Source organism: Miniopterus natalensis, chromosome 18 (genome assembly GCF_054644295.1).
Source record: "Miniopterus natalensis isolate mMinNat1 chromosome 18, mMinNat1.hap1, whole genome shotgun sequence".
Classification (NCBI taxonomy): domain Eukaryota; kingdom Metazoa; phylum Chordata; class Mammalia; order Chiroptera; family Miniopteridae; genus Miniopterus; species Miniopterus natalensis.
Window position 1 is genome coordinate 3,900,318 of NC_142098.1, and position 27,574 is coordinate 3,927,891.

The 27,574-nt window shown below is 50.6% G+C and overlaps 1 protein-coding gene across 1 annotated transcript; it reads left to right on the forward strand.

Annotated features, from left to right (window-relative positions):
* The first annotated feature begins 22,341 nt into the window (after positions 1–22,341).
* Positions 22,342–27,025, forward strand: UQCRFS1 (ubiquinol-cytochrome c reductase, Rieske iron-sulfur polypeptide 1). The gene is made up of 2 exons (XM_087827056.1): positions 22,342–22,599; positions 26,139–27,025. The coding sequence occupies exons 1-2, from the start codon at positions 22,386–22,388 to the stop codon at positions 26,747–26,749; spliced, it is 825 nt and encodes a 274-aa protein (XP_087683182.1). The 5' UTR covers positions 22,342–22,385; the 3' UTR covers positions 26,750–27,025.
* The last annotated feature ends 549 nt before the right edge of the window (positions 27,026–27,574 follow it).

Here is a 27,574-nt window from a genome sequence, read left to right on the forward strand (position 1 = left end):
GGCTGCTGACCCCGTTCCTCCTCTGTCCCTTGGGGGCTGTGGTTCATTTCCTTCCTGACCTTTGTGCTTGGTTGGGCTGTGCGTGTTGTCCTGGCTAGTGACTTTAGAGAAGAAATGGCATGTGACAACCTGGAGCGTTGATGCTGAGGAAGACCTTGCAGAGCTGTCTTCTCGTTGCCTTTGCAGTCACAAGAGCAGGTGTTGAAAGCAGCTACATCCACCTGGACAGAGACGCCAGTCAGCAAAGCCTCCTTTACCTGGGAGGATATGTGGCTGAGAAAGAAATACTCTGTCACATTCGGCCACTGAGGAGGTGGGGTTGCTTGTTACTGTAGCATCAGCACACCTGACCTGGCTGACAGGACGCTTCCCACTGCCTAGTTTGGGTCACATGCGCACCACAAGAGGCGAGCAGGACACCTGTGGTCCCACTATGCTCTACTCGATGGAGGACAGCTCATTCCATGGGTGTAGCATTACCAAAAGAGCAAGAGGTCATACTGTGGCGGTCATGGGACCCAGCCAGGGACAGAGCCCAGGACTCTGACCTCACCAACGCCTGGTCCATACAGACAGATGAGCCACCATAATCAGCACGCTTCTCGAACAGCAGCTGTGGGCCTCCGTGTCACAGCACTCTGGACACCAAAGCCAACACCCGCCTCTGAACTCTGCTGCTCCAAACAGGCCCCGGGCCTCCAGGGAGGCTCAGAGGGACTCATTTGTTACCTACTGTATTTAATTTAGTTTTAAATAACAAGATCTTTCTTGGGAAAAAGTTCAGACTTTACAGACCATATTTAATATTAAAATACACTTTATTGCCTGTCTGGTGTGGCTCAGTGGTTGAGTGTTGACCCATGAACCAGGAGGTCACAGTTCGATTCCAAGTCAGGGCACATGTCCCCCCAGGTTGCAGGCTCATCCCCGGTGGGGGGCATGTAGGAGGCAGCTGATCAATGACTCTCTCATTATTGATGTTTCTTTCTCCCTTCCTCTCTCTGAAATCAACATATACACACACACACACACACACACATATACACATATATATTATAAAAATATACTTTATTGCATAGCATTAACAGGTTGTATTAAAATACTCAATAAATCATGATTTGCTTGTGTCGTGGTTATCACATGAATAATACATTGAGAAACTTTATACATTTAATGGGATAAAAAAATCTTAGGGCATTTTTACCTTTCTTCTCTCTCCTCTGGCAGGTTGGCACCTTTTGCCACCACCCGACACATCTAGCTGTCATTTGAGTGGCCATGCTCGCTCCAACTAGAGTGCTGGGTAATTAAGAAGAGGTCTATATAATAAATGCAGAAGGCCTGCTAATTATGTGCATATTGTACTATATTAATACTGCTAATAATTCAAAGGACAATGAACAGAGGAAAATCATCTAACTTGCCTGCTCTCCTAGCTGCCCTTTGTAACAGCGCCCAGGAGAGGCGGATTGAATCACGGTCCTTCTCTAATTTGTGAGGGTCAAGAGGATCGCGAGAGGCGAGGGGCCTCCACCGTCTGGGCCTCAGTGTCTGTGGGGCTCGTGCGGGGGGGGGGGGGAGAGGCAGAGGGCCCGGGAGGCCTGGGCCGGTCATCGCGCAGTCGGGACGTGGTGCTGGTTGGATTCTGCGGGAGGGTGGCCGGGTGATGAGATGTCTACGTCAGGCCGCGAGTTCCGGCTGTTTGTTGCCAGCTCCCGGGTCTCTGTTTAGTGCTCAGGGCATGTCCGTGTGGGGGGCTGCGTGGACAGAGTGGATGGGCAGAGCTAATGGCCATGCTGTGCAGTTTGGCTGCAGCGGGTCCAGGAACACAGTGGGCCTGTGGGAGCGCTCTGTCCTTGTGTGGGGGCTCCTGCATCACACATCACACACTCATTGGACCCCACACCCACCGTGGCCCCAGGACTTCAGAGACCTACTCAGGTGATCCCATGCTTTTCAGACCCCTTTTCCCTGGAGCGAGGGAAGGCAGGCTGCTGGGTCTGCTGCTTCCTGCCACGGGACGAGTTTGGCTTGTCCTTCCCAACGTCTGGAGGCGCGAAGTGGTGAGCACTGGAGTTGGAGTCCTGGGTGAGTGATGGGCTTCCTTGACGTTAAGATGTGCACGCCTGCCTCACTCCACTGTAGCTCCATTTAAATTTGAGCAAGGAACTCAGAGCCTACAGTGGCCCGTGGGGGAACGTGAATATTCGCAGGGGGATGTGAGTTAGAAAGAAGGTGCCCCGCTGCTTGCATTGTCTTTTAAGGAGTTGTTTGAGCCCGGCCAAAGGACCCAGTAAACACACCCTGGGCTGAACGAGGCCAGAGTCAGCATGCTGTGACCCCCAGAAATCGATTTCTATTTGGAATTGCTTGGTGTCCTCAGAGGGCCCAGAGTCCCTGATGTCACAGCTGGAAATACCTGCCAGGTAGATAGGAAGAGGAGGGCACCTTGGCAGGGAGAACAAAAGTTAAGAGCAGTGTTGGGTGATTGTGCACCCACCTGGAGCACATTACTGAGGAGTGTGACCCATCCAGGTTGGCACATCTATTTGATGCGACACAGCCCGTCATGGACACGAGGACCCACCGGAAGGCCCCGGCCTGTGGCAGCTCTGCCTGCGGGCAGCTTTCTCTGATGAAGCTATTCATTTTTCAGGGTCCACCGGCACCCCTCCCACCGTCCCCCAGGCAGCTCCGGGCCATTCGTTTGCTTGTCAAGCTGGGTGTTGCTCTCTGCCAGGCTGCAAGAAACTGACATTAATATTTTTATCAGCCTGACTTTGGGCGATCAGCTGGGATGATTACAGATGACATCTCCATGATCTTAGCAAATAAAATTGATTAAAATGTGCTGAATCAGAAACTCTGGCTGAACGGTTAAAAGCTACAATGCGTCGGAGTCTGAGCTCACGTCTGACGGCCTCACTGGGGCGGGGCGGTTCAGATCGGAAGACTGGAGAGCTGTGTAATTCAAGAGAACAGAGGAGAGGTCTCTGGGAGGGTCACAGAAAGGGTATGACAGTGGCCTTTTACATTAAGGGTCACCCTCTTGTCAAGTGTGGGCTCCAGGACTGTGACTGTGATTGCATTTTCCTATTTTTTAAACATTTTAAAAATTGATTTTAGAGTGACAGGAAGGGAGAAGGAGGGAAAGAGGGAGGGAGGGAGGGAGAGAGAGAAAGAGAGAAACATTGATCAGTTGCCTCCCGAACGCATCCCAACTGGGGACTGAACCCGCAACCTGGGCATGTGCCCTGACTGGGAATTGAACCAGTGACCTTACTGTGCCTGGGACTACACTCCAACCAACTGGGCCACACCCGCCAGGGCTCTATTTTTTTTATCTTTAAAAAGCTGCGCTTTATGTCTCCAAATGGACGTGAGGTGCGTGTGACGAGGACTGGAAGGGGACCGCGGGGCTCCTGGGTGTGGGCTTCTCAGTTGCCACGATCGTGAGGCTCTTCTTAGTAGTAAGTCTCTTTGTTCTGTTTGTCGGGACAACCTGGCTGCGTTCTAGAGGCTCCGCAAGGGGCGTGGCTGCAGGAGCACAGTGAGGATGCAGTGTCGCGGAAGGCTTCGCTCACCTCGGTCCCGTAATCAATTCAGGGAGCTGCAGCCAAGAAGTCAGGAGCAGCTGGGACAATGAGGGGCGACCGCCCAGAGCACAGAGGCTTCGCGGGAGCCGGGGACCGAGCACCCGCCCTCAGTCACTGGGTGCGACGCGCAAGGGGGACGGTGCAGAGGGGTGGTAGGAGCAGTGGGCTCACCTGGAATACGGTGTTGGGGGCACTGTGCGGACACCCTGGACCGCCGGAGAGACGAACAGGGGGGTCCTAGAGCAGGAGAAGCCTGAGGCATTGCTGCAGGCAAAACTGAAGCCGGCCCATGGGGACCGGTGCGAAGGCCGGGTTCCTTGGAAAGGCGATGTGCTGGGAAAGTAGAAGGCAGCAGGAGAGACGGGCTGGCTCCATACAAGAAGCCACAGGCAGGAGTCCTCAGGGGCGAGCAGGGCTGTCGGGGACAGGACACTGGGAATGTCAGTCATCATCGGGTCCCCAGGAGTCAGAGCCAACTCAATGGTACTAACAGACACTGACTCCTGACCGCGGGAAGTGTGGGAGGTAACTATGTGCTGTCCTGAGCTGCTAGGTTTGTGGCCACTTGTTAGGCGGCAATGGGGCTCACACAGCGTGGCGCCCGGGGCGCGGGACCCGTCTTCCTGGCTCGGTAGCTGAGAAGTAGCTCTGTTTACTGTCTGGTTTCCGCCTTGACCTTCTGTCAGGAGGGAAGCCCCTTGTGGGTGAGGACAGGCTCCTGGACTCACACATCGGTGACACTCCTGCCAGTGTCCTGATGGGGGTCATGTGGCCGAGGACCCCCAATGTCCCTCGTTTCTGGGGATAGGGCTGCTAGGGCCTGGTGAGCAAGAGATTTCTGCTGACTTAAACACACGTGTTCAGTTTTCAAGCCCCTGAGTGTGGACTGGGCCCCGTTCCCGAGTGTACTGCTCATGACCTTGAGGGATCTGATTCGACTCCTCGATTCCACACGTGTCCGTGTCAGCTGCTGACCAACAGTCTTCTCCTGACAAACATGCTGGGCTCCACCCAGCCTCTGTCACTTTGAGACATTGACAAATCCTTCGCTTTCGGGTGGTTCTTCTTGGCACTTCCTGCAGGGCCTGCCTGAGGTCCCGGAACAGTGTCTGTACTTGGTGCGGAGGTGAGGGAGGCACAGTGGGTCCCGGAGTGGAGGTGCCTGGCTGTGTGGGCCCTGCAGCTGGCCCTGAGCCCGGGCCCATCTCTCTGGGGAGTTTTCTGCCATCGCCATCCACCAGCTCCCTGGAAGGAATGTCACCGGGCAGAAGGGCTGGCCTCCTCTATGTGTTTCGATTCTGGGATTGGACTTGGTTCAAGCAAGAGGCTGGCGGGGAAAGAGGAAGGCGTTTCAGGCTCTGCCCTCCCCCCACTCTGCTGGCCCGGCCACGGGCTTGTGTGGAAACAGCACCACGCTGGGGTCTCCTGTGGAGATGAAAATGAAGGGATAAACATACAGGTTTAATAATATTCTGTCATTTTGACCATCTCCCCTGCTTGCCTGTGATATTTTAATCCACTTTGCATGCTTTCGACATTAAGAACTGACAAAGTTTCACCGGGAAGATAATATCTTCATATAATGGCCTTGTACTGTGGCTGTGATTCTAAACACAAATTTATTTGCTTTTATCACTTTGGACTAAAGAGAAAGAAAATGAACCATTAGAAAAAGGCTTTTCTTACTCCCCCCGCTTTAATTCTCTCCAGAGCAGCGGCTGTCTCCCTTTTATCTCTCCCCTGCTCAGGCAGTCGGCTCCATTATCTGCTCCTGCGCTGCCTTTGAGCTTAATATTTCAGCTCTGCCCCTCCTTCAGCCGCGGACACAGCTGACTTAGTGCCGGCAGCAGGAGTGGGCTCAACAGTCGGCGAAGTAATGCCCACTCCCTCGGGCCCTGCGCCGTTCCTGTACCTCACTTGAAGTTTTAAGTGAAGCCTGCAGGGATTTCTTCCCCCTTCCTCCCCCCTTCCTCGTGGCACCCCTGTGTGGCAGGCACAGTGCTAGGCTGTGGGGTTGAGGGTCAAGGTTAAAGGCGCATGGGTGAGACCCCAGAGGGGAGGCTGACATGAAGTCCCACGGGGAGGAAGAAGACACAGGACTGAAGGCCTCCAGGCCTCGGCCAAGAGTTTGGGTTTTATCCCGTTACCTAGGGAGCTGGCGGTGGGTCTGAAGCAAGGTGTAGGGGCTGGGAGGCTGGTAGATGAAGAGTGGTAACATGGTGACAGCGATGGGTCCGGGTCTGGGCTGAAGGTGGAGAGACGTGGGCAGGATTGGAGGGTGGGGGCCCAACACCATGGGTGTTACACTCGCCTCCTCCCCCTCTCTTCCCCCTTCCTTCCTGCCTCGCCCACAGGAGAGAAATGGATTCGGTTTTCTGATGAGTTGGCTGCTTTGCTCCGATCTGGGCCCGCTTATGGGATCATGATGCCCCACAGGCGAGAGGTGGGCGGACACCCCACGGGGGGAGCCCGCGGGCTGGGGAAGGAGGGGGTTGGGCCAGGTGACACCCACTCAGCAGACCTGGTGCCTGTCCCGTCCCGGTCCCGCTCAAATGCCCATCTTCCCCGGCACAGGAGACGGCTGCTGGAGGGAGCCGTGCCCACGCACCTCTGTGTTCCTTGGCCTGTGGACTCCTGGGGTCACAGAGCTGAGTGTCCTCAAGGTCAGGCACAGGGCCAGGGCCGGAGAAAAGGCCACCCCTCCCTGACCACTACTTGCCAGGGTACTCAGGTTAGCACTCATTCCCACTCCTGAACTGCATCAAGCTCCAGCTCCTTTCTCTGTAAAACAGGCCACTAACCTCTGCCAGTCGACCTCCCGGGCCCTCTGACCACACCTGAGATGGACCAAGCTGGGCTCCGGGTCCACAGCCCACTCGGGGAGGAGCTGGGTGTGTGGCCGGTGCTTTCAACAGGAGGAGCCCATCAGCCCGGAGCCCACTGGGGCTGGGGCTGCAGCCTCTACTGGCAGCGTCCGGGCCTGAGCGACAGGAGGGAGCCAGCCAGTCCTGGCTGACATGAGGACATCTGCCAAGGATGCTGGGACCTGAACGTTGCTGGGAACTCTGCTGATATTCAGTGTTGACGACAAATTCACACTCAGAGATCCCGTGTGGACAAACAAACCATCGAGGGCGGGATTTGGCCAGTGGGTCTCCATGCTGTGCTCACTGCCCAGAGCCACACTTCTCTGTCCTGGCATTTTATTCCGGCTAAAAAAGCCCCCGCACAAACCATCCTTTCCTCATCCTGGGTGGCCTGTGAGCAGAGGCACCAGCAGCTCTGGGAGGAAGCAACCTGTCGCTCTCTCCTCACATCCCCGGACAGTGGTTGGTTCAGGAAGGTTCAGGAATGGGCGTGTGACCCTTTGACCCAAGCCAGTGAGATGACAAGACATTTTTGGAGCCTGGGCTTTGAATGAGCTTAGATGGAAGCAAGAGCTGCAGTAACCATCCTGCAACCCCCAGAGGACAGCTTATCTGAGAATCGAGGCTGCAGGAGAGAGGGCCCCAAAGGCAAAAGCCTAGTTCTGATGACAGTGGTCCAGACCCTGGATGGAGCTATGCCTGAGGTCCCATCCCTGGACATTTCAGTGATAAAATCCCTTTTCTGTTTAAGTCAGTTTGTTTGAGCTGTCTGTGTTTTGCAATCGAAAGTAATCTAGCAGATAGAGAAAGACCTGTGTCTAATCAAAAAGAGAATCAAGGTGGGTCCGGAGCAGGGCCACAGGCACCTGTCCAGCCACAGATGACAAGCACGGAAGGGCAGGCTCAGGGCCATTCTGGCAGTGGGGGACATGCCAGCCCTGGAGGCCGAAACGTGGAAACAAGTCAGAATGCCCGAGAGAGTAGCCAGCAGGGCGTCCACACCCGGCTCTGCCACCCACCTGGGGTGACTTCTGAAAAACCCGCCCCCAACCCGGGCCTTGTCTCCCCTTGAACCAACCACTGTCCGGGGATATGACGAGAGATAGACGGGTTGCTTCCTCCCAGAGCCTTGGGTGCCTTTACTCACAGGCCTTCAGTCATAGCGAGGAGGCCCTGAAGCCCCCTTTGTTGACGGGTGACTATGCGCCGGCTCATCTCACCGGGTCCTCCCGGCAGCCAGCAGGCCCTGCTGCTGTGTCTCCTGCTCTTCCCCTCGGTTCTCCCAGCAAGGGGACAGCATGGGCCTGACCATGGGGACATGTGGCTCCGAGGCAGACCTCAGAGGCACGCGGCCCGGGGAGAACAGGGTGTGCATTTCGGGGGAGAAGCTCTGTGTCTGCTCTGGAGGCCCCAGAGTTGAGCACCGAGCCGTTTGCTAAAACCCTGCTCTGACAGCTTCGCACTTGTGGGGTTTCCTTCATTTTGGGGGAATTTTTGGAGCTGTCACTGGCTTAAGCTGGAAAGTAAAAAGGATATGGGGAAAATCACACTATTAAATATTAATATTTTTCTTTGTTTTAATTAGACTCTTTCCCCTACAGGAAGGCAGAGGGACAGGGTCTTCAGAAGCCTGTTTGTCGTCTTCACAATAAAACCCTCGCGCAACGAGGGTCGTGACTAAGGAGCACTATTTTCTAAGCACAGGGCGCTAATTATCCCAGCCTGTGCTGCCGGATCCATTTTTATGAGCAGTTTAAAAACATGTGAACCATTTGTGAACAGTCCCAGCAATGGGGGGCACCGGCTGTGTGGGGGAGATGTTCCCCACATGGAGACCCCAAAGGTCAGCGCGAGCTCCACCCAGGACCCTTTTGGTGTGAAATGAAAAGAGCTCCTGATAAATACAGGGAGGAGGTTACAGAGAAGTAAACGTGCTCCGAGGGCAGCCCCTTCCCAGCTCCACCTTGTCCCCACCTGAGCGATGCCTACCAGTCCTTCAAAGCCCAGCTAAGTGGCACCTCCCCCAGAAGCCTTCCAGGATACCAGGTGGCGTGCTCTTCCTCTCCCGGGCCTCCACAGCCCTGTGTCCGAGGCTTCAGGAGCCCGGCCACTGTGCATGTTCATCAAAGGCTGCTGAGGGAATGTCTCCCCTACTTGTGTGGGGTCCCTGCTGGGTCAATGAAGCCCTTTTGTTCCACTTGGGGGTCCACTCAGGGGCAAGGGAGACAGAGGGAGAAAGAAGGAATAAAACCCTTCACTGTTTGCATTTTAAATGGAAATAATTAGGTAGGAATATGCTTGTTAAGTAGACCTCCCTTCCAGGGGTGGTGTGGCGGGGCAGGAGTGTTGCCCGCAGAGTGGAGTGATGGGTGTGAAGATACATTTGATCAGGATAAAGGAGTTCCACATTTTCCCACGGGAGAAAGGGAAGCAGGTGGGGGGAGCAAGGAGGGTAGGGGGAGCAAGGAGGGTCAGGGGAGCAAGGAGAACAGCCCCGAGGATGAAGAGATGGAGCCAGGCAGGCAAGAGAGAGGGACTTGGGGAACAATGGGCCACTTTCAAAATGACGTTATGAAATTGTTCCCATGACTCGCCATGTAAACTCTCTGCCTTGTCTTTCCAGTGTTGTCCCGTTACGGTGTGGTGAAGATGTGGCACCCACGGGGCTGGAGAAGCCTGGTGGAATGGCCGAGCGTGCCTTGGAGCTGGACCCAGGCCAGATGTGACCGCAGGCTGCGGGTCTCAGGAGGCACCTGGGGCGCCCAGGCCGTCCGGCTGTCCCACTCCCCTGGGGCCTCGCCATGTGTTCTTGGACCTTACTCTTGCCCTCGCCTCCCTCAGCTTGCTGACCTGCAAGTAGGGCTACAGGCGATTCCTTCCCGAGGCCAACATAAGGCGCAGACATGCTGAGGTGTAAGTGTTTCACACAGCGCACGGCACGAAATGCGACGCTAAATCGCGGTCTCTCCTTGTCTGAGCTGGGGCACGTGTCAGAGTAAAGGGGGCATCGGGAAGGTGCGTGAAAATCTTCACGATATTCTTGCTAAGGTTTCTAGATAAGATGTAGGGATGTAGGACGCCCAGGGGAATTTGAATTTCAGATCACAACAAATAATTTGAAATTAAAATGTAGCTGAACAACTTGCATTTTTAGCTGATAAATTTGGCAACCCTATTCTTACCCTTTGACCCTAAGATCTCACTTCTGGGAATCTGTTCTAAGTAAATAATCTTAAATAAGAAAAGTTTTATGCAAGGAACTTCTCTTTGGAGTGTTTTGAAAATGGATGTTGAGCCCGACTGGGGTGGCTCAGCGGTTGAGCATCGACCTAGGATCCCGGGGATCTCAGTTCCATTCCCGGTCGGGGCACATGCCGGGGTTTCGGGCTCGATCCCCAGTAAGGGGCGTGTAGGAGACAGCTGATCAATGACTCTCTCATCATTGATGTTTCTCTCTCTCCCTCTTCCTTCCTCTCTCTGAAATCAATAAAGACGTATTTTTTTAAAAACAGTATGTTGAAAAATTAGGAACAAACAATATGTCTAATGGCAAAAAAATGAAGTAAATTAGGATATAGCTACTTGACTAAATAATACAGCGTCATAAAAATGATGTTTCTGAAGGATATACAGTAACATGGGTGAATGCTTAGGAAAGAATGTTAAGAGAAAAAAAAATCAGGGAATAAAATTATAAACCATAAAAAGTGTAACTCTAAAACTTTTCCTTAAATATAGGAAAAACTGTCAGGAAAATGGTAAAATGTTAATAGTGGTTGTATCTGCTGGTGAAATTAAGGCTTTTTTTCTTCCTATTTATATGCATTTCTAAAATTTTCTGTAATGAGCAAGGACTACATTAATCAGAGAAGCTGCTCTTCTGGAGTCCTGGCTCAGGGAAAGGAAGGGAGTGGCAGGTGCCCAGACCCTTGGGTGCTCATGCACACTGGTGATATGGCCCTGGGAGAGTCACTTCCAGTCTCCGGGCCTACGTGAGAGAGACGGGCTCCAGCCCACACTGCCCCGACTGCTCTGTGGCTCTTATTCCTCTGCCTTTTTTGGGGCCTCTTCTCTTTCCTTTCTTAACTTCCTTCTCCCGTTCTCTCTTGGTCTTTCCCATTCTCTGACCCTCCTTAGTATCAGAACATTTAACCTGCATACATCAAACAACAGCAAAATTCCAACCAACCTATAAAACAAACAGGGTTTATTCCTACTGGAATAAATTACTGGACATCAGAGGAAAACAGCTTCAGGAATGGCATGATCAGGGTGCCCTGCTTCCCACAGTTCTTTCTGGGCTCTTCTCTGTGCATTGGCTTTGTCCCTGGGCTAGCCTCCCTTCTTACAGCCACAGTGGCTCCCATGAGTCTAGGTTTCCTGCCTGCACACTACACAGTTGCAGTAGTGAGGGCGTTTCTGTCTGCACATTCCAGCAGAGTCCTGAGATTTGTTTGGACTGGACAGGCCTAGTTCTCATATCACCTCTGAACTAATGGCCAGGACCATGGACTTGAATGTTTGGATTGATCTAAGCCATGGAAGGCTGTGATCTGGAATAGCAGCTGGGGCACTGAGCAGAGACGAATACCTGAAGAAAGAGCTGGGCATTGTTGGAGGTGACCTGAAAAAGAATTCTGGGATGGCATCAACCCATGCCCACAGTGTCAATCAGCAGGGGTTTGGGAGGCTCAGTGGTCTCCCCGCACTGGGCCAGGCTCTGGGACCATTTGGGGAGAGGGCGGATAACCTTCCTCACAGGTATCTCTGCTCACCAGCCCAGAGCAAATGTTGAAGCACAGAGCGGGAGACGGCAAGGTTTAGGTCACTTCTGGGCCTGGAATCAGACTCTAGAGACCCACACTGTCCGGCAGGCTGTGTGCAGTTCCAGCCGGGGGGCTGCTGGGGGGCGGATGGGGTGGGCTGAGCAGGCCCTGAGAGCCCTCGCCTTCCTCTGCCGGGAGCTGAGCCCGCCCTTCCTGTTCTCTCCCCGCCCCCCTTCTGTAATTTATAAAGTTCTTCTTTAAAAAATAACCTTCCATGGTTCCTCGCTGAGACTTTGCCTAATGAAGTATTTTATCCTATTCTCTCCTTTAAAAAGAAGGAGCTTGAACGTTTATTAAATTAATTTTTGCTTTAATGTAGTCCCTCTGTATTTCATGCTGTGGACACAACTGTTTCTGCAAATGACTTTTTCCAAGATGCCCGAGTTATTTTTAATTGCCTCCGTCCCTCGGTTTGGCTCCGAGCTCTGCTCCTAATTCCTTTCTGTTTAGGAGTTCAAGCCCGGGACCTCGCTGGGAAAGGCTTCTCCCTTTGGTGAGGGGAGGCGAGGCTGTGACAGGTGGGGGTGCATCCGCCCTGAGTGGGGTACGAAGCACACCTTACTTTCCTGTGGCTTCCAGAATTGAAACACAAAACATTCTCCCCACTGGTAGGAATCCTGCAGCTCAGGCGCCTGCAGACACTCGCTGTCTCCCAGGCTCCGCGTTTTGGGGAGGCGTCCACCACAACTTATGGGGACTGGCCTTACGACAGCATCTTTCTACTGCACTACAACTATTTCTCAAAAAAGAGAAAAAAGTCCAACCCCTAAGTATTTTAGTCTTAAATACAGAGTGGGGCAGAAGGTGGTTTACAATTGTGAGGACTTGAAGCACAGTTTATCCCTCTATTATTATTAATTATTGTATGATTTTTCTATATGCACTGTAAACCTACGTTTGCCCCAACCTGTATGTGTGCTTTCTAAAGAAAGTATTTCTACAGAAGTCATCTGTATTCATTGTGACGATAGGAAAAGAAAAGAAACCAGAAACAAGGCGTATGCGTGTGTGCACAGTTACACATCCCCCCGGGGGCCAGCGTCTGCAAGGACAGCGGGGCTGGAGCTGGGCTGTGGCGGCCCCCGCTGGGCCCCTGCCCCGCACGACCTGCCGCCACACTGCCCACCCCGCCCCGCCCGCTTCAGGCCCAGGGCGCAGGGGGCACGGTGCTGTCATCGGCTGTCCAGCATCTCTCCCCCTGCTTCACCCAATCGCCCTTCGGAGAGCGCAAGTCGCCGTCAGAGCCTGCAGTGAGCGGGTGATTTCGTCAACCCCAGAGCCGAGGGTGGCCGGGGACCCGCACTTGGAGCCAATGACACTGAAGGGAACTTCGAGTGCCCCTGGTAAGCAGAGGCTGCTTCTGCGGGACCTGCCGCTGCGGGTGGCCGTCTCCCCATCAGAGCTTGCTTGAGAGGGGCCCACGCACAGGCGGGCAGTGCCCGGAGGCCAGGGCGAGACGCCTGTGCCCCGGCTGTGCCCTCGCTGTGGCTGTGTTCCAGGGGCGGCGCGTTTGTTTCGTGCTGACGGCAGCTGGAGCTGCATTTCCTATTGCTCCACGTTGGGGGAAGGTGACTGTTCCCTCTTAATAAAGGTATTTTTAAGTGACCCAATGCAGTGCTTCCTGGAGAGCTGCGGAGGGGGAGGCTATTCCAAGGATGCTAGACCGTGCTTTCCACTTCTGACTGAACCCAAGCAGGATTGCAGATGTCCTCCCTTTGTGGTCAGAGAGCATGCTTTGTAAGGTCCTGCTCCTCCGAAGTCTGTTGCAGTTCATTTTGTTCCCGGCGCTCGGTGAGTGCCGTGTGACTGAGAAGCCGAGCAGGCGCCAGGTGGGCAGCAGGGTCGGTGATGGGCGTCGGCCAGCCGGCATCTCTGCTGGTTTCTCAGAGCCGCGCGTTCGCTCCTCAGGAAGGCCTGCTCGAGCCTCCTGCTGTGACTGTGCCCTGTCCAGCTTCTTTTCCCCCCTTATCCTCACCTGAGGACATGTTTTTATTGATTTGATTTGATTTTTTATTTTAAATATGTTTTTTATTGATTTTAGAAAGAGAGATAGGAAGAGAGAGACAGAGAAACATGGAAACATCGGTGAGAGAGACATCGATCGGCCACACGCCCCGTACTGGGGATCGAGCCCCGAAGCCCCGACAGGGAATCGAACCGGTGACCTCTCGGTGCAGGGGACGGTGCTCAACCGACTGAGCCACATCGGCCCAGGTATTTTTATTGATTTTAGAAAGAAGGGGAGAGAGAAACATTGATCAGTTGCTTCCCATACATGCCCTGGCTGGAGGCTGAACCCACCAGCTTTTGGGGTTCGGGGCGAGGCTCCCAGCGGGGCCGCCCATGCAGGGCCTGTCCGCTTCCGCTGTGCTGTTTCCATGCCCGTGTTTTGAAGTCCCAACGTTAGGCACCGACACACGTATATGGGCCCTATCTTCCTGCCCAGTGACCCTTTATTAGAAATGGAAAGCCCCCTCTGCCTCCGGCGACACCGCTGTTCTGAAACCTGTTTGGACTGACGTTATCAGCTCTTCAGTTTTTTATGCTTCCACTTCACATTTTTTTTTTTCTTTTCATCTTTGTCTTTCTACTTTCAGGTTTTTTTCTATCTGTATTTAAACCGGGTCTGTTGTAGACAGCACACACTCGGTCCTCGTTTTTACTCATCTCTGCCTTCGACTGGAGTGCTTGTTCTTTTTGCGTTTAATGTAAACATCGACTCGCACGAGGTGGCCGTTTTCTGCTGGCTTTCTGTTTGCCTCGTCTTCGTTGCCGTTCTCTGTTCCTACTTTCTTGCCCTCTTTTGTGTTAATAAAATATTTTATTATTTCATCTAAATTTCCCTGTTAGCTTCCTATCTACATATCTTTGCATCATGTCTTTAGTGATCTTAGAGGTTACGCTATCCACCTTTAATTTAACCCATTCTACTTACAGTTCATATGGAGTTACTTTAGGTAAATTAGGGGAGACTTGAAACAGTATATTTCATTTTGCTATCCTGTACGCCGTGCTATTTTTGTTGTATATGCACACTATATAGAATAAACCTATTCCTGTAGCATTAAAACTGTCTAAATATTTTATTGTTAAAATATAATATTTTTTAAAAGAAGTCATATATTTTTTAAAAAGAAAATTAAAAATACGATTTTTTATATTCACTTGTGTACCTACTATTTCCAGAGTTCTTATTTCTTTGGCTTAAGGAATTTTCTTTGGCATTTCTTTCAGTGCAGGTCTGTGGGTGACAAATTATCACAGTGTGTGTTTCACAAAACTGTCTTTATTTTACATTCATTCCTGAAGGATCTTTTCTATAAATAGAAAATTCTCGGTTGGCAATTCTTTCCTGCCTTTCAGACTTTAATTATGTTGTTCCTGTTTCTTTTGGCTTCCATTGTTTATGATAAGAAATCAGTCATTATTCTTACTGCTTCCCCCCCTGGATGTTACCCGTCTTTTTTTTTCTTAAGGTATGACTGACATACAATTTTATTTTCAGGTGTACGACATACTTCAAGAGGTGATCCTCACGATTGGTCCAGTAACATCTGTCCTGATACAAAGTTCAAAGTTGTTATGACGTTATTGACTGTATTTCCTATGCTTTACGCCATATCCCTGTGTCTGACTTAATTTATAACTGGCAGTTAGTTCTTCTTGATCCGTGTCACCTTTACAACATCCTTCTGTCACTGTCCCCTCTGGCAACCATCAATTTGTTCTGTCTACAAGTGAGTTTCTGTTTTGTTTTCCAGATTCCTCATATAAATGAAACCTTATGGTATTTGTCTCTTTCTGTCTGACTTACTTTCACTTAGCATAATACCCTCTAGGTCCATCCATGTTGTCCCAAACGGCACGATTTTATTTGTATGATTAATATTCCATTGTACATATCATATATAATATATATGCATATTGTATTTCATACCTTGGCTATTGTAAATAATGCTGCAGTGAACATAGGGGTACGTATATATTTTTGAATGTTTTTGTTTTGGATAAATGCCCAGACGTGAAATTCCTGGATCACATGGTGTTTTGCACAGTGGCTGCACCAACGTACGATCTCACCAGCAGGGCACCAGCGCTCCTTTTCTCCACATCCTTGTCATTTGTTGTCTTTTTTTAATAGCCATTCTGACAGGTGTGAGGCGACCTGCCACTGCGGTTTGGATTTGTATGGGGCCGTATGGCTAATCCCTGATTAGTGACGTTGAACGTCTTTTCAAGTGTCTGTTGCCACCTCTGTGTGTTCTTTGGAGAAATGTCTATTTAGGTCCTCTGCCCACTTTTAGTTGGATTATTGTGGGGGTTTTTCTTTCTGATGTTGAGCCATGAGTTCTTTATATATTTTGGATATTAACCCCTGATCAGATATATCATTTGCAAACATCTTCTCCCATTCAGTAGGTTGCCTTTTTGTTTTGCTGTTTGTTTCCTTGGCTGAGCACGAGCTTTTCAGTTTGATATAGTGTCATTTGTTTACTTTGGTTTTGTTGCCCTAGCCCTAGGAGACATATTAAAAAAAAAAAAAATCACTAAAGGTAAAGCCGAAGAGTTTACTGTCTATGCTTTTTTCTAGAAATTTTATGGTTTGGGGTCTTACGTTTAAGTCTTTAATTAATTTTATTTTTGTATATGGTATAAGAAAGTGATCCAGCTTCTTTCGCATGTATCTGTTTTTGTGCCTGTTCCATGCTGTTTTGATGACTATGGCTTTGTAGTATAGCTTGAAATCAGACAGTGGACACCTTCCCACCTTTGTTCTTCTTTCTCAACATAAATCCATATATGAGTGTGTGTGTGTGTGTGTGTGTGTGTGTGTGTGTGTGTGTGAAACCTCCACATTTGTAAATATTGGCCAACAATTCCATTTTTCAACACTCTCTGGGCCAAAAAAACCCCGAGCCCACCCTCTGCTCCAGACAAGCAGGCTTTGGCTGGCTCTGGCCTGCCTGGCTCACCAGGCCACTCCACTCTCGCTCACAGCCAAGCAATGAGAGCTGGTGTCCCATGTGCATGTTGTTTTGCCAGAGTCTGAAACAGACCCGGTTGGTACTGACAGACCACAGGAGAGAGGGGTGGCTGCTGGGTGCTGGGGAGGAAGTCAGACTGATTCACTTTCTACTGTCTGTAAATACGTAAATCCAAGATGCCAGAGGAGCAGACTGCATGACCTCCAGAGAAGGGACCGGAAACCTTTCCTGGGTAATTAACCTTTTTAAGAAGCAAGCATGTTCAGCCCTTAATATCTAAAAAGGTGTAACACAGAAGACTGAGCTATAAACAAAGGAAGGGAAAGCACAGTTGCCTTTTCCCAGTTCATTGTGGCGGGCTGTAGCTAATTAATTCATAATGCCCGAGTTGATACTGCATTATCGGTGTTCATGCAAATTACCTCTTAACTCCCGTTAAAAGATGCAAATGGTGAGCAAGATGAACTTTCCAAAAGGCAAACATTCATGGAAGACAAAATAACAGTGGTCATGGCTGGGCGTTCAAGCTGCTGGAGGTAAGATCATGATGCTGGTCGTAAGAACAAATTCCTCTGTGCCCTAAGTTAGTGTTATGGTATCAGTTGGATAAGGATCACTTTTCTCCTCCATGTTTAAACACAGTTTTACTTAATAAGTTAACAAGCTAAGAAAAAGGTCTCAGTGTCCGGCTGGGCCAGGCCATTGCACCGCCGGGGGTGAGTCTCGGCCTCCCCGAGGGCCGGGAGTGTCTCCTCGCTGCCACACCTGCTGTGGGCTTTACCTGCAGTCTCGGGGCAGCCCCTCTCGCTTCCTTTCCTTCTGCACGGCTCAGGAGACATGCGCTCATGTACCTGTTTGTTCATTCAATACATAGTCACCGAACACGCTCAGTGTGACAAGTCCTGTGTTGTGGGGACACAGCAATGAGCAGAGAAGATGTGGGAAAGCTGAGGAACCACTGGAGCTCCTTATAGTAAAGCCTAGCATTGCTTCTATTTTGGATTTCAGGGGGAGGCAGGCAGGAGTCCACGTGTAGGTTCTTGCTGCAGAAGACCATGAACTGCCGGTGAGCAAGACACTGAACACGAGCGGGCAAAGAAATCCGCCTCGCCCTCTCGGTCGTGATGAGGTCCGCAGAGAAATAAAACGAGGGAGTGACAGAGGGTGACAAGGGGTGTGGAGGGCGAGAGGACAGAGCAGTTTAAAGTGGGTATTGATGGAAGGCTTCAAGGGGTGGTGGCATTTAACCTGAGGATGGCCTGAAAGGAAGGGCCCAGCTGTTGAAGACCTGGGATGTGGCGTGTCCAGCAGAGGGACAGCTGAGCACAGGCCCCGAGGCCACAGTGAGTCTGGCAGGTTAGAGCACAGAAGCCCCGGGCGGCAGGAGCACCAAGAGCAGCGAGGGGTGAGGCAGGGGTGGCAGGGCCTGGAAGGGAGAAGGAGCTGGGCTAGACTTCAGAGGTGCTTCCCGCTCTGATCCCCAGGCTTTGTCCTGTCTTCCTCAAGGGTCCAAGGTGACACTGCAGAGCCCCATCCACAGAGAATGTGAAGGTTCCTGGGCAGAGCTCTGGGCCAGGCCTGCTGTCTCCAGGCCCATACACTGGACTGAAGCCAGAGCTCTGGTGGCCCCTGTCTTCTGGTGTCACCAGCAAGTGGGGCCAGGTTCTCTTATGACCTGGGTTTTCTTTCCACACAGGTGCTGGAAGAGGCTGGGGTCTGGCAGGTGCCCCCTCCCCCCAGGATTAGGCACTGTCCCCAGTCAGTGTAATCACTCTGTCTCCGGAGCACAGAGGCCATGTAAGCATTTGCTGACTTCCACCAGCACACATTTTTGGGCTCCATCAGTGTTCATGATGGGCCATTATAGACGGAATAGCAGGAGCTCAGTCCTCCCACAGCTGGGGACAGAGCTGCACTTCTGTCCTAGACTGTCCCCACCACAAGGAGTTGATTAGTGGAGGCACAGAAGAGAGTGGAGGGAGGTGTTTTGGAGCCTAAGAGGCCACCAAGCACATACCCTGCAGGTGTTCAGCGGAGGGAGACTGATAATAACAGTGGTGGAAAAACACCAGTGGGCCCAGAGATGGTGCTGAGTGAGTGTTTGCCTGCCTTCTGTGATAGACACACTCTTCTAACCCCCACTCTCCCATGAGAAGACTGAGGCAAAGAGACGTGAAATGAGAGGGAGAGGCCGGACCTTTTCCCAGGGGCACGGAGTCCTCCAGGGCTTCCTGGGCACGCGGAGCCTGCGCTGGACCTGCACCCAGGGAGGGACGAGTGGGATGACAGAGCGCAGGCAGGTGAGCACTGCAGGTGAGCACTGCAGGTGAGCATGGGCGGAGGCCCAGGAGGTGGGGCAGCTCTGGCCTTTGTGCAGTCACCAGGTCTGCAGTCCTGGCCTCTCATCTCTTACCATCCCCATCCCTTCCAGCTCTACCATTAATAGGACAAATCATCAGTTATTTGGGCTCAAATTTGACAAATTAAATTGCAGAGAATTAAATAAGTTGTGGATCAATACATTGAAACAATCAATTAATTATTCCTCCTAATTAAAACAACTAATTCCTAATACCTTTCAGTTATATTTTATTGCCCAATTTCTAATCCAGAGCTTTTAGGAAATTGTATTAATTACACGTACACTTATACCTGGGAGTCACATAATTTATTACTCAGCACAGCTCATTGTGGGAGATCTGGCCTAATAACCATCACCTGGATGTGGACCGTGGGTTTAATTCAGGTCAGGCTTCCCTTACGATGCCGAAGGTCATTTCATTTCATTGTGCTTTGTGGTTCTGCAGGCCACACGAAGTTAGAAGTGGGCGAGCGTGCTCACAAAGCAGCTAAATGGAGGAACTCAAGCGGTTCTTCAAAATTATGTTTTAGCTTTAATTTTTAATCATGAAGGTTTGCAACTGAATTTATTGCTGTATGCTGGGAGGAGAGCTCTAGAGACTCAGGGACGAATGGGCCTTCAGATGAGCAGATGGGTGCCTGCTTCCTGCCTGCCTTGAAAGACAAAAGAAACAGCAAGCACTGAACAGTCTGCTGCCTTGGATCCCTTAATTTCAAAATAAGTATAAATAAACTTTCTCATTTAACCTATGACTCTATTATTCCAGTGGTCAGAGGAGGAAACTGAAGCTTGGAGACTTTCAGTAACTTGACCAAGTGACTCAGGCAGCAAGTGAAGGACTTGGGACCAAACCTTGGCAGCTGACTCAGCAACCCTGGCTCTTAGCAAAGATTCTATACAAATGAGTTCAATGAACTCGACACATTTTCCAGGGGCACCTGGTACAATCCAAATGTGAAAAGGTGGGAGGTTTTGGAGCCACTGCAGCAGCTTGCTTGGCAAGAGACGGATGTGTGGCTGATAGGGGAACTGATACGGTTTTCCACCAAGCCTGCCAATTAATCATACTTAATGAATGTGACGAATGTGCTAAAGGAACGAGCGATTAAAGTATTAGCATTCTGAACCTCTCCCTGGCTAATTTCTTCTCCTCCCTAGGGTTACATCTTTCAAAGAGGTGGGGGCACAGAATTGCCCCTGGGGATTTTATGAAACAGAAATGCATTTGAAATGGCTTCAATTGGGGACAGTCTGTGCTGTTCTCAAGTGGCTGTCAGTCTTCATGTCTCGCTGCCCAAGCAAGGGACGTGGGCTGAGGGGAGAAGCTGAAGCTGTCACAACGAGTGACGCTGGAAATGGGAAGCCAGGCATTTCCCAGGGTAATGGCTTGGAAACAGGAGACAGACGCGGGGCCCCTTCACTGGGGCGGGCAGATTGCCTCTTCGTCTGAGCACAAGGTGAGGTGAAAGTGGCCAAGGAGGCATGTCCACAGATGTCTCACAGGATCATGCATAGAACTGCTGTATCATAAATGCATTTTGAGGACAATGTTTGGAGAATACTGGTGCAGTCTCCTAAAAACACACTCCCCTTCCTGACACCACTGCTCAGATGGAAGCATCAAGTCTGCAGGGAACAGAAGTGTCTCAGAACACAACTCACAGATTCAGGAGCTAGGAGGTTCCGCTGTTTTTGGCAATAGATCAGCTTTGTCCATGGGGTTGTCTAAGCCGGCGGTCCCACACTCAGTGACCTCAGCTGACCGGTGGGCGATGTAACTGAATGCAGGGGACAAGATAGGAAAGAACCCAGACCAGGAAGCAAATACTTACCCCAGTCTTTTTCTTTGTGAGGATCCAGGACTAACACGGTTAGATCTTCCAGTTTCTAGGAAAAAGACAAATGTGTATGCGTGAATGTGTGTGCCCTGCATTAGTTTCCTTTGGTTGCTGTAACAAATTACCACAAACTTAGTGGTTTAACACAACACAAATTGATTAGCTTATGATCTGGAGGTCAGAAGTCTAGAATGTGTCAGCAGGGCTGTTACTTCTGGAAGCTCCGGAGAACAATCTGCTGGCCTTTTCCAGCTTCAAGAGGCGCCTGAGTTCCTGGACTCCAGGCCCCATCCCTCCAACTTCAGAGTTAGCAGCATGATTCCTTCTCTCCTTTCTGATCTCCTGCTTCTCCCTGGCTGGGACCTCATGATTACACTGCGTCCACTGAGACAATCCCAGACAATCACCCCATTCCACATCCTCGCCAACACAGCTAAGACCTAGGCCCTGATGAGGGTCCAGGAGAAAGTGGTCAGCATGCTGTGGACCTGGAGAGAGGAACATAAATGAGTGAGCAGGAATCCAAGGAAGTGAGTAGAAGGTAAGGGACTTGACATGTCAGATAAAAACAAGACCAGCAAAACCTCACCTGCTGCTCAGGACATGCCAGGCCCCTTGCAGGTGCTGCACACAAATCAGTACATTTACTCCTCCCAGGTGGCATAGCCATCCCCATTTTACAGGTGAGGGGAGGCATAGAGGGGTTAGGAAACCTGCCCAGGTCACAGAGCCCATGCAAAGCACAGAGAAACTTCATTGGCTTATACTCCCACCACCAGCACAACCTGCCAATTCTGTACACTGCTTGTCTTAATATTTACTTAATATTTCAATTAGCTCATTCTTGATCTAGAGAAATGCAAGGCAAACTTTATCTCACTATAATCACTGAAAAATCAGTATGGATAGAAAATAAATACTATGAAAATAAAGTGTTATTAAATCCTCTCTGGATTCAACTTCCTGCTATGGGCCTTGAATTCCAGGAGAGAGTGGCAAATGTTAGAGGAATTAAAGATATATTAGCACCAAACTGGGACTTACTCATCGGTGTGAGCAAAAGGATTGAAAGAGAAGTAAAAAGGGAATAACTTTCTCACCGTGGGACAGGAAACGATTTGAAGGCATAGCCCGGCATGCCCTAAAGTCCCACTCAGGGACACCGTGGCGTGGTCAGGGGCACGGACTCGGAGGTGTGTGACCCCACTTCACTGCTTTCTGCCTCTCCAGCCCTGGGCATGGGACCTCAGTTTCCTCGGTTTCCTTGACTATCAGTGAAAGAATGAAGGTAAAGCACAAAATCTAGCACACAGTAAATGCTTAATAGACACAGGCCATTATCACCACCACCATCATCATTAAGCTTGGCACACAAGTCCCTGGCCTTTCTAAAATTTATTTTTTATTTTTTAGAAAATGACAATAGTTATTATAGTAAACACATAGCAGTAACTATATCCTGGTTTCTTGCCTAGGTTTATATGTATACCCTATTTTATATATATTAGGATATATATTAGCATATGTGCGCACATGTTAAGAACTATTAATATCCCTATTTAAACGACTTATCCCTAAGTCCCCACAGATGGTGGTTTTGCCCTGAAGGGCCGCAATCCGGCCCGCGAGTCGCTCCCGGCGGCCTTCGCCCCCTTCCCGCGGGGCGGGGGCCCCGACTGCGACCACGCGGGGCCCGGCGGACCGACCCGGCGGCCTCCCCTCCGCCCCGCGCCCCGCCCCCCGCCCCCGGCTGGGCTCTTAGCCCCGCCCCCGGCGCACGCCCCTCCCAGCCGGCGCTCCTCGGCCGGCGCGCTGACGTCATGGCTGCGCGCCTCCCGCGCCTCCCCGCGCCTGCGCGGCGGGCGGAAGGTCGTCTCTGTGACCGGCTCGGCGGGGAGAGCAGCTGTCGCCATGTTGTCGGTCGCCGCCCGTTCGGGCCCGTTCGCGCCCGCCCTGTCGGCCACGTCTCGCGCGGTGGCGGGCGCGCTGCGGCCCCTGGTGCAGGCCGCGCTGCCCCCCGCCGCGGAGCCGCCCGTGCTGGACGTGAAGCGGCCCTTCCTCTGCCGGGAGTCGCTGAGCGGCCAGGCCGCGAGCCGGCCCTTGGTCGCGGTCGTGGGCCTCACTGGTGAGCGGGCCGGGGTCCCCCGTTCTCGCTCTCTCGGGCCCGGCCCCGGGAGCGGCGGCGGAGGGCGGAGTCTGCGGGGAGGTGCCCGGAGCCCAGATGTGGGGACCGGGCGGCGGGGTGCGCACCTGAGCGGGGACCCCGCAGGCTGGGCGGCCGCGGGCGGGGCTCCGGCTCCGGCTCCGGCTCCGGCTCCGGCTCCGGCTCCCCTGGCTCCGCGGGGCCCTCCGCGGGCGGCCGGGCCCGGCCCCCAGCCCCAGGGACTCCCATCTGTTAAGTTCCGGAACTCGGGGGTCCGACTGCTCCCCACGGAGGCTGGTATTTTGCAAGCTGCTTTACACGTCCTTTGACTTTGGGCAGATTTCTAAACGTTTTTCTCACCAGTGAAATGCATCAGTGATTATACCAGACTCGTAGGTTATGTGGTAAAGGTCAGAGGAAAAGATTCTACGTCAAGTCGTGAGTGCACTTGGGAGGCACTTGGTGAACGCTCAACACCAGGAACTGCTCTCAGTACGTGGCAGTTGTCCGGCCGGTCAGCCCGATCCCCTTAGCGCAGACCCCCGTCCCACACGGCCCGAGGAGCCTCAAGGTCATTGCAGTGAGGCTGTCAGCAGTGGGTCGGAGCGTTTCACATGGTAGTCAGTCTCCAGAACAGGAGGCAGAGGGAGGTTGATGCTCCCATTTTACAAATGAGGAAACGACAGAAGTGAAGCGACTTGCGCAGGAACGGCGGCCGGGAGCTGGGTCTGGGGACTGAAGCGCCCTCGCCAGCAGGCCCCACTTTATTTTTGCACCTTCTCTTACATGTCTCTCTGCAGCACTGCCCTGGGATCCGGAACTGGCAGCTGTGGGCCCTTGGGCCTTAGTCGGTGTCACCTGCGTAGTTTTTAAAAGTTGGAAAGATTTCTGATGTCTCTTGAAATATTGGAAGCTGGTGTAGTGTGCCTCTTAGCTGGAGCAAGTGCTTGCCCAGGCCACCCCAGCCCTCATCAGGCCTACCTGAGCCATTGTGCCACCTGCTTGGCCCCAGTGACACTTGCCCTACAGTGTGACCAAGTTGCCCCCATGATGCTGCCTTCATTCACCCCCTTCTCTGTACTTTCAGTTATATTCCCACTCATTTTTCCACATTTCTAATATTTTTCCCATCCTTTCAATCTCCATTCAGGGTCAGGTCAATGAAATTTTATATTTGCTGATCCCTTTATGTTTTAGGGCACATAACACTTTCCACTCTATTGTGTTTGCTTGTGACTCCTCTGACCTTGAGCTTGAGGGCATAGAGCATGTCTCCTTTATTTTTCTATTTCCCACAACCTTGGTGCAAAATATTTCTGAATGAATATATCAGCAGTTTGTTAGAGGGGGCACTTGGGTTTTGGAGGAACTTCAGGGTCAGAACAAAGTACCATCACAGGTCTACTTGACCTGGAGGTGAGAAACAATAGGGAGAGAATTTCAGTAGCAAAGGTGAGCAGCATCATTGGGATTTGTCACATTGGCTGAAGGGTTTCTTCTAAAAATTGGAGGCTTACCTGTCTTTTTCCAGGAACTGGTAAATAATGTAGAACTGTAAGGTAAACTTCTTGTCTCTAATCATGCCTTCAGCGTGTAGCTAAGCTCGAATTAGAGTCTCCTGTTTAGATGGTTTGTGAAAGGAGGTTAACAGAGGGTATGGAATGGGAGGAGTTGGATCAGGAGCAGGTCCCTGAGTTGAGAAGGAAGATTTCAAAGTGCACCAGAACTCACCTTAACCTTAAACAAAACAAGACAAAAAACCCTTGATTTGTTATGATGCCTTAATTTTTCTCTACTTCTGGATGGTATTTCTACAAGTAACTCATTTGCTTTAATTTGAAATACATCTAGCTAGCATATTTGCTATTAAAAGTCAGTGACAGTTCATGTAAGTTATTTAGAGGATGATTTCTGCAGTATGGCAGTTTAATTTCCCAGAGCTTTCTATGATGTAGCTCCATGTGAAGTGTAGCCTGCTGCATAGAATGGGAGTAGACAGCTGGGTTTCTTGCCCACAGCTGTCCAGATGAGACTGTCAGAGACGTTCTCTTTAGTGTTTGCACGTTTCCGTGTGTACTGTTATGGTGGTTGAGGGCTGTGATACTGGTTTTAATGCTTCATCTTCTAGGTACAGTGCACTCTTTTCCTGTGTAATCCCAGACAGTGCTAAGGGAAAGTAATTCATACTTTATCCCAGTCCCCAGCCTCTGACAGGTTAGCATTAGGTGGAGGGAGGGTGGTGCATCACATGATGTCACTTTGCCAGAGTTGTGACTCTCAGGTAGTCACTACCTGCGTCCTCTGTAGAGTGATTTTGATAGGCTTCACCACTTGTAAACTAACGGCTTCCATCAGTGATGGACCTTGAGAGCCAGAATTGCAGCTTTTATGAAAATACACTATTTTGGAAACATCCCTCTAAACGGGATTTTTAGTGTTCCATTTTCCAAATGGAAACTTTTGGCAAATGTCCTAAAATGAACATACAGTTTGCAAAGAGATTTGCTTCCTGAAACATACTATTGTATGTTTCACTTAAAAGTGATATTATTAAGTTAATTTTTTTTCCAGACGTTTAAAAATGCTATGAGACAGAAGGATGTGGTCTTTTTTTAAAAAAGAAAATGAACAGCTTGCATCCAAAGTATTACATAGACAGTGATTGTTTTTTTCTTTAACATTGTTTTTATGTGACTGGCTTGTGCGTGCCAGTTGAGACCCACAGCGGTGAGAAGGAAAGACAGTGGCCGCCTCGTAGGCTGTTGCCTTCCCTGAGAGTGGTACGAATGTGTCCTCTTTTTCTTGTACCAAATTGAACTGATTGATTCTTTTGGAGATTTTATTTGATTTTGATAGCTGCTTATTCTGATATGGTGTCCTTTTCTATCCATTAGGGGTTTTACTTAAAGTAATTCTAATTTATACCCTAGGGTCTGAAATATTTCTGCAGCTAAAGTGATGCTACAGTTCACAGACTGTTTATTATCTTGTAATTAGTATTATGTGAATTTGTAGCAGTTCTTTCAAAAAACAGACAGGAATATAATAAGATGGTTTAATAAGATGATAACCCACATTAGCGTTATCAGTAGACTGGATGAGTGCAGGGTCCCTTCTAATCTAGAGAATGTGGGACACATTTCACATAACTGTATAGTATGTCTTGGCACCTTGAATTTTGGGGACTTTAAAAAATTGCTGTTTGCAGTGCTATTTGACCTTCAAGCGTGATGCATCAAGTTGTTGTGAATCCTGGGTCCACAGTGCTCAGTAAGGAGGAACTCAGTGGACACATGTGGTCCTGTGATTTCAAACCAGTGTGGTCATGTGCTGGACCTCACGTCATTCTCAGCATTTTATATGCTGGGCTGCTGGCGAGCATTTTTGAGACCAGTGAGTGCGATTTTTCATATTTTATCATTTGATTCTTGCTTGTGATGTCATAAAGGTCTGTTACCTGATGTCTGCTCCATTCAGGACCCTCATCTAATTGTGTTTTTAACCTTCTGTTTACCTTGCAGTCCCCGCTTCTGTTCGTTATTCCCATACAGATGTCAAAGTGCCTGACTTCTCCGACTATCGCCGCTCTGAAGTGTTAGATAGTACAAAGTCTTCAAAGGAGAGCAGCGAGGTTAGGAAGGGTTTCTCCTATTTGGTAACTGCAGCTAGTACGGTGGCCGTCGCATACACTGCCAAGAATGTCGTCTCCCAGTTTGTTTCCAGCATGAGTGCCTCTGCTGACGTGCTGGCCATGTCGAAAATTGAAATCAAGTTATCCGACATCCCGGAAGGCAAGAACATGGCCTTCAAGTGGAGGGGCAAGCCTCTGTTTGTGCGCCACAGAACCAAGAAAGAGGTGGAGCAGGAAGCCGCAGTGGACATGTCCCAGCTGAGGGACCCACAGCATGATTTAGAGCGAGTGAAGAAACCAGAGTGGGTCATCCTGATAGGTGTGTGCACGCACCTCGGCTGTGTACCCATTGCAAATGCAGGAGATTTTGGTGGTTATTACTGCCCTTGCCACGGGTCCCACTATGATGCATCTGGCAGGATCCGGAAGGGGCCTGCACCCCTCAACCTCGAGGTTCCTTTCTATGAGTTCACCAGTGATGACGTGGTGGTTGTTGGCTAGTACCTGAACTCGAGTGGTAGCCTCTTTTGGTCTTTGTGTCACCTCAGAAAAGTGTTTTGAGAGCAGGTCTTCTGTACTTCAGGTTTTTGATTTGTACTATTAAGATTTGTTGATAATGTACTTGCTAATGTTAATGTGAAGTAAATTGAATCTAATGTTCAACACTTTCAAACATTCACCTAATAAAGCCACTGTTAATATTGTGGGGCTCGAAGACTTGAGAGGTGCGGTGTTTTTGATAGTTACTTCAATTAAAAGTCACTGGCTGGTGTACAAGATGTTTGTGAAGTCTGTAATTGACTCTCATTTATTTATCTTCGTGTCGGGGCCACAGATTCTGCAGAGGTCATGGTTGGTTAGGTTACATCAACTGGTCATCTCCCAGTCCTGAGAAGCGGGAGTTTGCAGGCCTCCCTCCCAGTCTTGCACCTGAGCTCTGGCTGTTTCCTCTCTTCCCCCACTGTAATCTGTACTATAACTTTGAATGTGATCCTTGGGAAAGAGGCTTGAAACCTGTGTTCAGCACTGAGGGTGTAGCCCCGGCTGTAGCTGATGTCTTGCCTCTGGGACTGGCCAGGACATTTTGTCACTTATAGGAGTAAGTAATTAAAATTCTTTAGTTTTAAAAGGTGGTGGTGAGAAGCTTTCCAGAATGGGAGTTCAGCCCTGTTGCTTGATTCCTCTGGCCTGGGCACTCATCATCTCCAGAAGTCCTGCAGCTGCCCCATCAAGAGGCAGAATGGTGGTGCCCTGAGCCCTAATCCTGCGAAAATGATCTGCCGACTTTGTTCCTGGAGTGGTTACGTTTTGAGGTGTTTCTTCCAG

What these genes read in the sequence shown, in the direction of transcription:
- UQCRFS1 (XM_087827056.1), top strand. Translation starts at nt 22,386, where the DNA reads ATGTTGTCGGTCGCCGCCCGTTCGGGCCCGTTCGCGCCCGCCCTGTCG. An exon ending in CGCGGTCGTGGGCCTCACTG is followed by an intron (nt 22,600 to 26,138) that starts GTGAGCGGGCCG and finishes TTTACCTTGCAG; the next exon opens with TCCCCGCTTCTGTTCGTTAT.